This window comes from Capsicum annuum, chromosome 12, assembly GCF_002878395.1.
Source record: "Capsicum annuum cultivar UCD-10X-F1 chromosome 12, UCD10Xv1.1, whole genome shotgun sequence".
Lineage (NCBI taxonomy): Eukaryota > Viridiplantae > Streptophyta > Magnoliopsida > Solanales > Solanaceae > Capsicum > Capsicum annuum.
Window position 1 is genome coordinate 68607500 of NC_061122.1, and position 13310 is coordinate 68620809.

At 37.6% G+C, this 13310-nt stretch overlaps 1 protein-coding gene across 2 annotated transcripts in view; it reads right to left on the bottom strand.

The window, feature by feature from the left end:
• Positions 1-238: 238 nt before the first annotated feature.
• Positions 239-13310, bottom strand: part of LOC107850317 (cyclin-dependent kinase C-1) — a 37636-nt gene continuing 24564 nt past the window's right edge. For both annotated transcript variants that reach the window (XM_016694743.2, XM_016694742.2), the window contains 4 exons: positions 11222-11361; positions 11075-11132; positions 1234-1304; positions 239-1021 (listed from right to left, as the gene is read on the bottom strand). In XM_016694743.2, the coding sequence (XP_016550229.1) occupies positions 496-1021; positions 1234-1304; positions 11075-11132; positions 11222-11361 (795 nt within the window). In that variant the 3' untranslated portion in view covers positions 239-495. The remainder of the gene's footprint in view (positions 1022-1233; positions 1305-11074; positions 11133-11221; positions 11362-13310) is intronic.

A 13310-nucleotide genomic window follows, 5' to 3' on the forward strand; every position in this document is an offset into this window, starting at 1 on the left:
ATGATTTTAATCTATTTTGGAAATAGTTAAATTGCAACAGTAATGGTTAAACTGGCTATGTTGTATGGAGGGAATGTCAACTAGTGAAAAACTCACATTCAAAAGATGAAAGTTGCTGAAATGAGTTTAGCCTATTTTGAAAAAAGTTAATTGCTTGCACGACTGTAGTGCCAACCATCATCACTACATCTACATGCATATCCCAGGCTATGGATTAATCCAGAATATCAAAAATATCTAGTTTAAACCAATAAATTACTATGTATTTAAAAGAATTAGGCAGCAGAACTTGTCGCAAAAAATTGTATATACCTTAGCCAAAAATGATCCACTACTAAAATTTCCTTCACAAAGACCACGCCTTTACATGTATGTTATAGCTCTTGAGATAAGCAAAAGATGTTGCATGAACCTCCAATTTCTAACTATTGATGTTGGTTTTCTTTGATGTTGTCTAGCCAGTGAATTTTCTATATTGCACACACAGATCAGGCTCTATTGCTGCCAACCATATTGCTGGTTACGGTTTCCATTCATCTGGTTAGAACCTCTCCCTGCACCAGAACCTCCATATTGACCACTTTGGGAGTAATTAGGAGGAACACCATATCCACCAGTCGGTCCCCGAGGACCACTGGAAGCCACGCCACTGCTAGGATAAGGTGGGGCTCGTCCCTGAGGTGGATATGCCCCACTACTATAACCTCCACCCTGTGCCCCACGATCTTGATAATACCCCCCTCCAGGGTTTCCACCTGAAGGATACCGATTTGGCCCTCCAGGACCACGAGGCTTTCCATACTGATGACCAGCTCCAGCAGATATTGCAGGCTGGGAATTGCCCATTTGATGATTAGGTCCACCCCAGTGCTGGGAATGACCAGGCTGTTGGATAGGAGGGAGGCGTGAATGTTGCTGTGGGTGCTGCAGCTTGTGTCGTTTGGCCATTTCTTCATTCTGTCTCTGTTTTTGCCGCTTTTTCTTAGTCTGGAACTCATGTGATGATTCATACTTAGGTAGGCTGTTTAACACAAGAGTGTGGAAACAGGTTGTTAGGTTAAAAGATGTATATGCATACATATCATAATATTTCTCAGGATATGATTTCATTGACGCTTATAAATCCATAAAATCGCAAATTAGTTGGGATAACAGGTGGTTAGCTGTAAGCATATTGGCCAAAAGTTCCAGATTGTTGCCGGGAATACAATATGACGTAAATGAGGTGCACACCTTCTAGGATCACAAGGTAAGGGATCGGTCCAGAAGTATTCAGCATCTAGAGCATCCTTTGCACATATTCTCTGCAAAAAAAGAGGGGTTGATTAAAACCAGAATTAGAATATGAGCAGAAACGCGCAACCAAGCTTATGCAGCCAAGCAACTTATTATAGAATTTGAAGACATTTAAAGTAGAGTTCAGATGTCTTTGTAAGAATGGAGATATCGACATTGGGGTTACATGAGATGATAAAAATGTCAAAATTCTGTAGTCCTTTTGAGGTAATTATATAAAGCAAAACTGACAGATCTCCAATTTGTTGGCTTTCAATGACTCATGCTGGATTGCTAAAGAGAAAAGCATTATCTAGATCCGTTATAAATATAATGGTAAAACAAGTAAAAGATAAATAGCAGTCAGATGGGAAATGCACCAAGATAGATAAAAGTTGTTTCCAGTCTTATTGGTGCTAGTTTTCTCTCAGGTTTGTTGAAACACAAGCAACACTTAAATACCACATTAGTTGGGATTGAACATATGAATCCCCGGTACCCTTTCCACTCTACTTAGGTCCATTTCAATCCATACTAAATAATTTGTCTTGTACAATAAATTGGTTTGTCTAAAACCTCACTTGCCCTTGCACAAACCAATACGTTGTACCACAATAAAAAGAAATAGACTCCTGAAAAACACCAGGTGACAACAGCAAGCTTTATTACCCACACTTGATCCAAACTAGTGTATATGTAACAAGCTAAATCCAAAATGGTTCGTGCCCCTTTGAATCTTTTGATCCCGTTCTGTTCTATTCTAAGTATGCATTGGTCACGAGGGAGATGTCCATGTTACCTAATCTTTTTTATCATATCTTAATTGCCATATTGGTGCATCTATGGATACAAGTCCATGAATGACATGGACAAAATCATATCAAGCAACCTTTCTTTTTATCTTAACGTGTGCCACATGCACCATCAGTTGAATGAGACACCCATTTTAACATCTGCATTTTTATGACATTTATCTAGTGGATTACATGTTAGAATCTCAATATTCACAAAAACATAACGTCCCTAGCGTCACAACTGTCATAAAGAAGAACTCTTTCACTGAGGATATTTTCCTAGCACACAAAACACCTGCAACGTTCTTCTATTTCAACCATTGTATATAAGGTAATACACATTACAATAAAAGCTCCCAAAGCTTGTGATGTGATCGATACTTTCACTAGCTAAGCAACATCACACTTGAATTTGTGTTATTTGAGAAATATTAAACCATCTATGATCTCTTTCTATAAGCTTATTTAGACAAATGTATTATAACAGTAGCACTAAGGAAGTCCTGCAATATTTACAGGCGAGCAGAAACCCAACAGAAGAATCCCTTTTTTGACTTGCAGGGATTCCAAGAGGGTAAGTATTCTGCTTCATTTACAAATTCCTCATTGAGAAAATGAAATACAGCTAAACTTGAGCTGTTGGACTGAATTAGCTTCGTCTTCAAACCAATCTACTGTATGCATGCTGGGGTGATATTACACTTCTTTCTCCTCTTTCTAACAGCCTGTGGTAGTTCTCGGTATTCCCCATTCTAGGCCTACTATGTTCGGGTATGTGCATGGCTTTGTTGTCACTCTGCAATGAATGAAAAGGTGGTTTATATTTCATGGCTTTGTTGACACTCTGCAATGAATGAAAAAGTGGTTTATATTTCTGATTCTTCCCATACAAGTGGTACCTACTGCACAAGAAATGCCCCCTTTTCAGAAGGTTAAGTCTCAAACGTGCATTTTGGGTCCACCAACCAAGATAGACACTTGAAATGGGACTGTTGTATCCAGATCAGAGACCAGGGTTACCGACTCTACTAAAGGCGCGTCTGCATAGAAGTCTTGTAACAAGAGTTTACAATGAAGACACTATTGAGTCTCCCACATCAGCTAAGGGATGTGGGATCCTCACCTCTTGAGTTAGCTTTTGGGGTTGAGCTAGCCCCAAGCTTCATTTCATTACAGACATCTTCTTGATCATGTGGCTACAGAACTAAAGTAACTTCACATGAGTCTTTGGAATGGTTGCCGGACAAATAGTAAAGCAGCAACTCTTATCATTTCCCAATCGTCTAATTTCTTCTGAATGTGAAGTTCCAAGTGTCTTGTTCTTGTAGCACGCCAAAGTGGCATCAGGTTGGCTGGCCATCGGTATGAGTCAGGGAATTGTTCTCCTATAGAGCAGTGGTCAGTATAGTTATAATTCCAAATCGGCAGTTCCTGAACAATACACTATGTGCTTCATACTTCATGTGGAGGACAATCCTCCAAACAGCCCCAGTTTCGTACTTGAATCTCCATAGCTACTTCTAGAGCAAGCTCCTATTGTGCGTCCTCAGGTTTTCATTTCCAGTCCTCTTACTTCCTAGCAGTGATTTTACTCCATTTAACTAAGTGAAAGTTTCTTTTTCACTGATCCAACCTTTTCTCATCGTATAATTTTCTTCTACACAAAAACACAAGTTCTCAAGTTCTCGGCCACTACTACTGGCTTCTGATTTGTCAATAATAGTTGTTTTGCCATCCTGCTCCCCCCTCCCCACCCCCCAAAAAAGAAAAAATTCCTATGTTTATCTTTCAAATAGTAATCACCTTTCCTTAATCTATAAAGAACTCATGTTTCTCTCTTTTCTACAGAATGAAAATCTGCTGAGCTCGTCCCACAGGCCCCAAGTTGTTTAGAATATGTGGGCCCCAAGTTCTTTAGAATAGGCAAAAGTAGTGATTACATTTTTATTTTTTTTTAAATTGATAGACTGTTGTATTCCTCAGCATTAAGGATATGCTGGAGACCTCCAAAAAGGGATCTCAGAGAGTAGCAAATCTAATTACAAGGATCGTAGCATATCTACAATTGTTCGACCTCCTCTATACTATAGCTTCCTATTTACACCAAAAATACAACATATGATACATTTCTCCTTTACTCTCTGTATGGAGTTAGATTTGTTCCTAAAGCATCTTCCATTCCTTTCCTTCCATAGTGACCACCATATGCAAGCTGGAATCATTCTCCACCACTTTTTTTGACTTTTGCTTCCACTTCTCCTAATCCAGCAGCTCAACAGGTCAGCTGTGTGTTGTGGCATTGTCCAGCTATTGCCTGAGAGTCTCAAAAACAGATTCCAGAGTTAAGCTGCGACTCTACAATGTAGAAATAAATGGTTGGTGGTCTCACTTGTCTCATTGCAAAGAAAACACCTGGGAACTAGTTGCCAACCTTTCCTCTGCAGTACCTCTTGAGTCAGACAACCCCTCTTAGCCTCCAACCATACAAAACATTTGACCTTGATTGGTGCTTGACTTGTCCAGATCTGTTTCCATCTAGCCAATCTGAGAGCTTGATGCGTTCCTTTTTGTAGAGCCTGTTGACTGAATCTTCCATCCTCTGAATGCTTCCATGAGATTCTGTCTATCCCTGCCTCAAAACCTTTAAATTCATTGAGTGACTATAACAGTTGTGCCACCCTATCTATTTCCCAATCATTTAGATTCCTCCTGAAAGATATATCCCAACCATTTGACCAACTTTCTGCCAAAGTGACTTCAGTATTGCTGCAAAAAGAAAACAGGAAAAGTGTGCATTAAGGTCTCCTGTCCAACCCAAACATCTTTCCAAAATTTAAATTTTAGCTCCATTTCCTATTTTCATTTTGATGTTTCCTGCAAGTTTAGTCCAGAGGGACCTTACTGATTTCCAAGCTGAAACTCCATGGGATTAGTGACTTCTTTTGTACACCATTGGGAGTCTTGACCATATTAGTGTTGTATAACTGTTTTCCAAAGAGCTTGATCCTCCTCTCCATATCTCCACGACCATATCAAGATCACTGTGGATTCTCAAATTCTTAATTCCAAGACCACCTGAGAGTTTAGGTAATTGTATTGTTTTCCAATTTACCAAGTAGTACCCTTTCCCTTCCTTGTTTCCAAACCACAAAAATTCTCTTCTGAACTTGTCTAACTTCTTCCTTACCTTTGCAGGTAAGGGAAATAAAGACATAACATAAGTGGAGGGAGAGTCCACCACTGCATTTATTAGAGTATGTCTGCCCTCAAGTGACAAATATTGAGACTTCCATATGACTAATTTCTTTTCTGCCCTCTGAATTATATCATCCTATATCCTCAGTTCTATGTGTTTGCTACCCAAAGGCATTCCCAAGTAGGTTGTTCGGAGTTTTTCAATCTGGCACACTAAAATGTTGGCAAGTCTTTGTATCTTAATAGGGAATAAACTACTCTTTCTCCAATTGACTCTGAGACCAGAAACAACTTCCAAAATCAACAAATTACTCTGATAAATCTGATCTGCTCTTCTTTTGCCTCAAAATATCACAGTGTCATCAACATAGAGCAATTGGCAAATCTCCAAATTCACCCCTGCTCTGTTGTTGACTTCAAATCCCCTTATCCAGCATTCTGAGTAGCCACCCTCGACATGCCGTTCAGTCCTTCCATGACTAGTATGAATAAGAATGGAGACCGGGTCTCCCTGCCTCAAGCCCCTTTCAGAAGGGAAAAGACCCACGGAATGGAGAACCTGATAGTTTTAATACAAAATCCTATTCATTTTAACCATTTATCTCCAAATCCCATTTGTCTTAAGATGCTAAGTAGAAACCCCCAAATTCACATGGTCATATGCCTTTTCCTGATCGAGCTTGCACATTATGCCTGCAGCCTCTCCTCTCATCCTGGTATCCACTGGCTATTAAGGCAGCATCCATGATCTGCCTACCTTTGATAAAAGCCATTTGGGATTTGTTCAGAGTTCACCACTTATTTGAGCCTTTCAACTAAGGGTGGCAACGGACTGGAGTAATTCCAGACCGGTCCGGTTCTGGTAACTCAACGGTACCGGTTGCAACCGGTATCCCCGGTACCCAACGGCCCGTTATCCGGTACCGGTGCGGACCGTGACATTTTTCCGGTTTACCAGTTCCGGTCCGGCGCTGGAATTAACATTTGATTTTCTTTTTTAAACTTAATATAAATATAATTTAACTTATTAAAAATGTTATATTAACTTAAACTTGAAGATATATTTTTTAAGTTTAAGATATATTAAAAAATGTTATATTTATTAACTTAAAGATATATTTTTCAAGTAAAGTTTTAAACTTTTTAAGATATATTAAATTTAAACTTAAACTTATTAAAAAAATGTTATATTAATATATATTTAAGTTAATTATATTAATAAAATATAAGTTAATTATATAATATAATTTAAATTAAAAGAAAGAGGTGAAGTTCGAATTTTTTGGTATACCTCCGGTTGCTGGTCCGGTCTGGTCTGACTCGGTTCAACATCAATAACCAACGGACCGGTGCGGACCAGCCAAAAATTTTCGGTATTCCGGTTCCGGTAAAATACACCGGTAAGATTGTGCCGGTTCCGGTTAAACCGGTCCGACGGTACCGGTTCCGGTCCGTTGCCAGGCTTACTTTCAGCTAGTATCTTAGCTTTAATCTTGTATAAACCACTAATTAGACTTATTGGTCTAAAGTCTCTAAGTGATGTAGCTCCATTTTTCTTTGGGATAAGTGTCGTCAATACTTTTCTCAAAAATTTGGAACTCATGGAAGTGATGCGTAGTCTACATCATGTCTTTTTTTTTTTACGAAGGTAACAGATAGTCTTCATGATGTCTTCCTTCATAACATCCCAAATTTCTTTGTAGAAGCTCATTGGAAACCCATCAAGCCCTGGTGCCTTATCACTAGTGCAGAGCCTAATACCCTGTGAGACTTCTTCCTCCACACACTGTCTCTGCATCTAGATTTGTTCCTTCAAGTTTATGCTTGTCTCTTTACAGGTTCTGATAGTACTCTTGGACTGTCATTTTGGTAGCATCTGGATCAGTAATAGTAGTTCCCTCCTCTTCAATTTTGTCAATGGTATTAAACCTCTTATGTGTTGTGGTCATTCTATGAAAGTATTTTGTGTTCTTGTCCCCATTCTTCAACCATTGGACTTAAAACCTCTGTCTCCATGCTATCTCCTCGTTCTTGACCACCTCCTCAAACTCTATTTCTAGTTGAGCCTTTTGAGTAATTCATCATCTGTTAACGTGAATGCTCTCTGGTCATGATAGTTTCTAATCCAGATATTTGGTTCAAGATGTTCACCCTCCTTTGTCTCCAATTGTTCCTTTGCTCCTTTCCCCACTCTTTCAATTTCCCTTTTAAGAGTTTCAATTTAGATGTTAGATATAAGCCAGACTGCCAAACCCACCATTCCTTTACTTTGTCTCTAAAACCCTCCACCCCCATCCACTATTGTTAAAATTTAAAATATTACTTATTGAAATCCATATCTCCACAAGTTAACATAATGGGATTGTGATATGACCCCATTATTGGCAGTAATGATTGTTTGATGTGCAAAAGTAGTGATTACATTAAAATAAATAGCCTAGCCTAAGATGTGCTTGGACATTACAAAGTTAGGAACTCTCCTATACAAAAACAAAAAGGAGTCCCAACTGTACAAAAGTTCTACTTGTGTAGTAAATACATCAACTATAACATGTTATCATCATCCTTGACATCATGTATGCACAAAAAAACATAAATATCTACACTTTAGTTTTTGTACAAGATCTTCCCCTTTCGAAACATCTGTAATTCCTTTCATGCCCACAGGACTTAATGTACACAAGCTGACATTCTTTTCCACAAATTATGCAATGGTTTTCTGCTTGGAAACAGCTTCTGGCAGGAATGCAAGGTAAGACTGCGTACAATACACCCTTGTGATGGGGCCCTTCCCCAAACACCGTGTATAACGGTAGCTTTAGTGCATCGGGCTGCCCTTTTTTATGCAATGGTTTTCTGATGACCCACATCCCTAGCCAGTCATGAGTCAACAGATCCTTCACCGTGTATGGCATTACAAAAGACATTGAACAAATCAAAAACGGGTTCTAAACCTGTCTACCAACGGTGCAATGCAATAAAAGGTGATGCAGTTCTCCTCCCTGCTACACATAACATTTGGCTAAAAATCAGCATCCCCCTTCCCTGAAGATTGCATCAGGTGAGGCATATATCATCTGAGCAGGCAACTTTATAAGAGGCCTTAGATTTCTATTTCTTCTTCCATGGCCAATATAAAGGGTTGCCTAGCTCTTTATTTAATCTCCGTGTGACACTCTTCATTGACGTGGGTCAATTCAGTGAGGGGTTGCATAAGGCAGGTATGGAAGTGAGGCTTCGCACTCGGGCTATTCCCAAGAGAGATAGTTTCAAGTACCTTAGGTCAATGATCCAGGTAAGTGGGGACATCGACAATGATATTACACATTGTATTGGTGCGACATGGATGAAGTGGAGGCTTGCCTCCGGAGTCTTGTGTGATAAAAGTATATCATCAGAACTTAAAGGCAAGTTTTATAAAGTGGTGGTTAGCCAACGTTGTATGGGGCGAAGTGTTGGCCAATCAAAAACTCTCATGTTCAGCAGATGCATACTGCGGAAATGAGGATGTTGAGGTGGATGTGTGAGCGTACTAGGTGCGATAGGATTAGGAATGAAGTTAGTCGACATAAGGTAGGAGTGGCCTTAGTGGTGAACGCGGGATAGAAATGTTTTGAACATGTGAAGAGGTGAGGTGCAGATGCCCCAAGCAAGAGGTTGGATATAGTGGGTACGAAGAGAGGTACAAGTAGGCCGAAAAAGTATTGGGAAGAGGTGATTAGACCGGACATGGCGCAACTTCAGGTTACCGAGGATATGACCTTAGATAAGAGGATGTGGAGGACGCGTATTGGAGTACAAGACTAGTCGGGTAGGAGTGTTGACTTGCTTTTCGACGGTTTAGGCTTATTGGTGTTTTGACGTCGTTCTAGTCGTAGTATTGTACTATTTTGTTGTTGTCCTTGTTTATATCTTGTAGACTTTGCATTGTTCCCTTGTTCGTGGCTATATTTTCGTCACTGTTTCCTTTTTTGTATTTGGATTTGCTACACTTGAGTCGAGGGTCTTTCGAAAACAACCTCACCACCTCCCCGAGGCAGTGGTAAGGTCTGCGTACACTTTACCTTCCCCAGACCTCACTTAAGGGATTTCACTGGGTATGTTGTCGTTGTGACAATCTTCATCCAAAAAAAGTATTTCCTTGTAACATGAGGGTTAAAAATATTTTATCTTGTTGCCTCTTCCATATGGTAACAATCAACTTCTTCTGCATTTAGGGGCACATGCTCCAAGTCTTTTAGCAATAGAGTCACTCTTGGGTACTTCCCAATCAAAGTAGTCTACTAGAGTGTGTGCACGAGCTGCCACAGTACCAAGTTCCAACAATACCACCCAACTTCCTACATTGGTGGTGAAATTATAATGGTCATTATATGGAATAGCAAGTAGTGTATGTCCTTTCCAAACATCCTTACAGAATCTTACTCTGACTAACCTTAATCTTTATATTGGTTCCAAAATCTAGTGCCTGGTCACAAGCTGCACATATGCTTCCATAACAAGCCTATATTAGACTTTGTTGACTGCATACACTTACCCTCCCCAGACCTCATTTGGTGGGAATATACTGGGTATGTTGTTGTTGTTGTACAATTGTGCATGAAATCTCCAAAAACATTTCATCCGTAGACTCCTATTTTGTGGCTTTCAAGTTTCTTATTCCAAGTCCTCCCTTTCTTTTATCCGGCATCACCATCTCCCACTTCACCAAGTGAAAAGCAATCTTCTCCTTGTTTACATCCCATAGAGTTCCTCCTAACCTCGTCCAAATTTTTCCTCACACTGGTTGGGTAAGTTGAAAGAGAATTGAGTACACTATTAATAAGTATAATCCAGCAGGTTGCAAATCTCTTTTCACACCTCTTCTCAATCTTTTCCAACGCCTGTTTTGCCTTGTAGCTGGTACCAGGTAATTCGAGCGAAGCTCTTATCTGACATCCCAAGTATCACCAAACCTTTGTAAATCATGCACTTCATTAACCTGCACGCCCTAATTATGGAAGGGTATGCCAATACTATTACTTGCACAACTTTAAGCACCAACTCACCGTTCATTCATTTCAATCCTATAGACATCAATTTGTCCATTTCATTTTCCAAAATTTTCAACACTTTTGAGGTCTAAGTGTGCATCAAATTAGGGACAAAATATGTAATAGCAAATGCATTACTCCATCCAACCCAATCTATGTGGCAATACTTGACTTGGCACAAAGTTTAAGAACGAAAAGAGAACTTCTGAAATTTGTGGTATAAATCAAACCTTAAGACATTTATGTGGCTATAAATCATTTCATTAAGGGCTAAAAGAGAAATTTTATAATTGTGTTGTTTCTAATAATAGAAAGGTGACATTCTTTTGGGGACAGACTAAAAAGGAAAGAGTACCCCAAAATTGGAATGGAGGGAGTATTAACTTCATACATTTTGTCTCAAAATGTGTCGTATCATATTATGGGATAAGAACTTTGATTAAAGTAAGGCGACTGTTCTGGTATAATCATTACGGGAACTAACAAACATACAACCAGCATCCCACTTCTAATTCTGATAGCACCAGACAAAAGCAAATCAATTGAGCATACAACTTGCAGCAGCAACAAACAATCTACATACCCAGAATACACACACTAATGAACCAAGTGAGTGCCTTTGGACAAAAAGGAACTCAAAAGGAGAGTACATATTGCCTTCATAAATAAGTTCAGATGCCCAGAAAACCTATGTTCTTGAAATCAAGCATCTTCTGCGTATGGAAAAACGGAAAACTTTGTAGTTTGAGATTTAGTTTAACCAATTAAGGGAAATACCTGAGAAGGATCAAGATTCAGCATTTTGTCTAATAAATCCAAAGCATGGCGATCAAAACTGCATAACGAATAAAAATCAAGTATGTTAGCCACGGTACAAAACAAGGAGTTCAAACTACTCAGCATTTCAAATAGTGAACCCTTAACTGCCTAAAGACCTCTCTAACTCGTCTTTTCATTGGCCGTGCTGGCTTAAACTTGCTGTACCAAGGAATCTTTGATACACCAGGCCAGTTAATCTCATCGGGGGTTCCACAAAGCTCAAAAATTTTGTTCAATTGTTCAGGCTGTAATCAGAAAAGATTAAGAGAGATGGACTTGATCTTCAACGACGCCAACAGAAATCATAAAATTGCACTAAAACTGAGCATAAACATGAAGCAGAAACAAGAACACAGAAAAGAAAACAGTAGAGAGAGCACACATCAAAAGAAACACACTAAGTGCCTGTTTGGGATTGCTTATTTCCCAAAGAAAAACACTTATTTTGAAAAGAAGGGTGTTTGGTAAGCTTGCAAAAGTGTTTTTAAAAAGAAGCAGAAGCAGTTTTTCTGCTTTTCAAAAAAAGCAGAAGCAAAAAATTACTTTTTTCATGACTAAAATATCCCTATCACTCTCTTCCTCACACACAAAAATGTGTGTGTGTGTGTGTATATATATATATATATAAATTAACATATCTTATAAGTATGAATAAAATTTGATTTAATATTTTATACTCCATATTTACATCATAATTCTTTATTTTATTTATGATTTATATATTATTACTTTATTTTCGCTCATTTTCTTTAAATAAATTTTAAAAAATCCTGATGATGATCCGAAGAATATATAACTTTTTATTTTTTATTATTAATGATAACAAATGACAGATGAATCACGTTACAAGAATAAATGATATTTTGACAACGCCTCTAAATTTTTTCTCGAATATTTAATTTTAAATAAATAATTCATGAAAAGTGACATATTTGTTACAATATAATTTACATATATGAAGGAGATAGCCTTCTGGTATACTTTCAGAAATACAAGACAGATCTTCTACTAGTGTGGAGATATTGCATAATAAAATTAGGTATGAAATCATTGAGAATCTTGTGATGTATAAATTCCTAAATAATGATTTAATTTATGAAATAATTTTTATATTTATTTTTGTTTGATATTTTGAAGTGATATTTAAATTATTTAAGTAATATATCATTATTAATATTTTTAATGTATTTGTGTATATAAATATTGATTGAAAATTTTAGAGTACGTGCTTTTTAATTAAATAAAAATAAAATTTTAATTAAAATATTACAATAGATATTTAAAATAAATTCTCTATAAATTGATGTTAGTAGTAAAAGTCTATTGATACATGTCCTTTTTGGTTATTTGTCTCAAAAAAGCACTTTTTGAAAAAGATTATCCAAACATAATCTGTTTATCAAAAGTACTTTTCAAATGGATTTACCAAACAACAACAACAACAAACCCACTGTATTCCCACCAAGTGGAGTCTGGGGAGGGTAGAATGTACGCAGTCCATACCGCTACCTCCAGAGAAGTAAAGAGGTTGTTTCCGGTAGACCCTCGGCTCAAGTCCAAACGCAAATTGCTTTTTTCAAAAGCACTTTTCTGAAAAGCTATTTATAAAAGTGCTTCTTAAATAAGCAGTTTTGTAACAGCAATCCGAAACGGGCTTTAAGAGCATGTTTGGTCAAGTGGCAAAAACTGCTTATTTTGAGAAGCACTTCTGTCAAAATAGCTTTTAGAATAGAATTTCAGATAAAAGCAGTTCATATTTGGTCAATTCATTTAAGAACTTTTTTTTCCAGTATCTGATTAGCAAATTGTGTTTGCCAATCTTTTCAAAAAGTATTTTTAAGTGTTAAATTACCCCCCCCAAAAAAAAAAAAAAAAGAAGACAAGTATCAAAACACATTTCACTATTACGATTATTTAAAGAGATAAATAATCTTAAATATTTGTTATGAAAGCTGTTAAAGTTACGTGAAAGATGATATTAACCATATTTTTCTAGCCATGGCTCTGCTATTCCAAAGAGGACGAGAAGAGATAAAGTAAAGAGATGGTAGAAAATGGGAGATGTAATTAGTGTTTACAGTTGATGGATTATTCCAAAGAGAAACACAAGAAAAAAAACATGAAAAAGAAAAGGGAAAGGGAAAGACATGGTGGAAACCAAAAAAGTGTTTGTATTTAATTGAAAGATAGATGT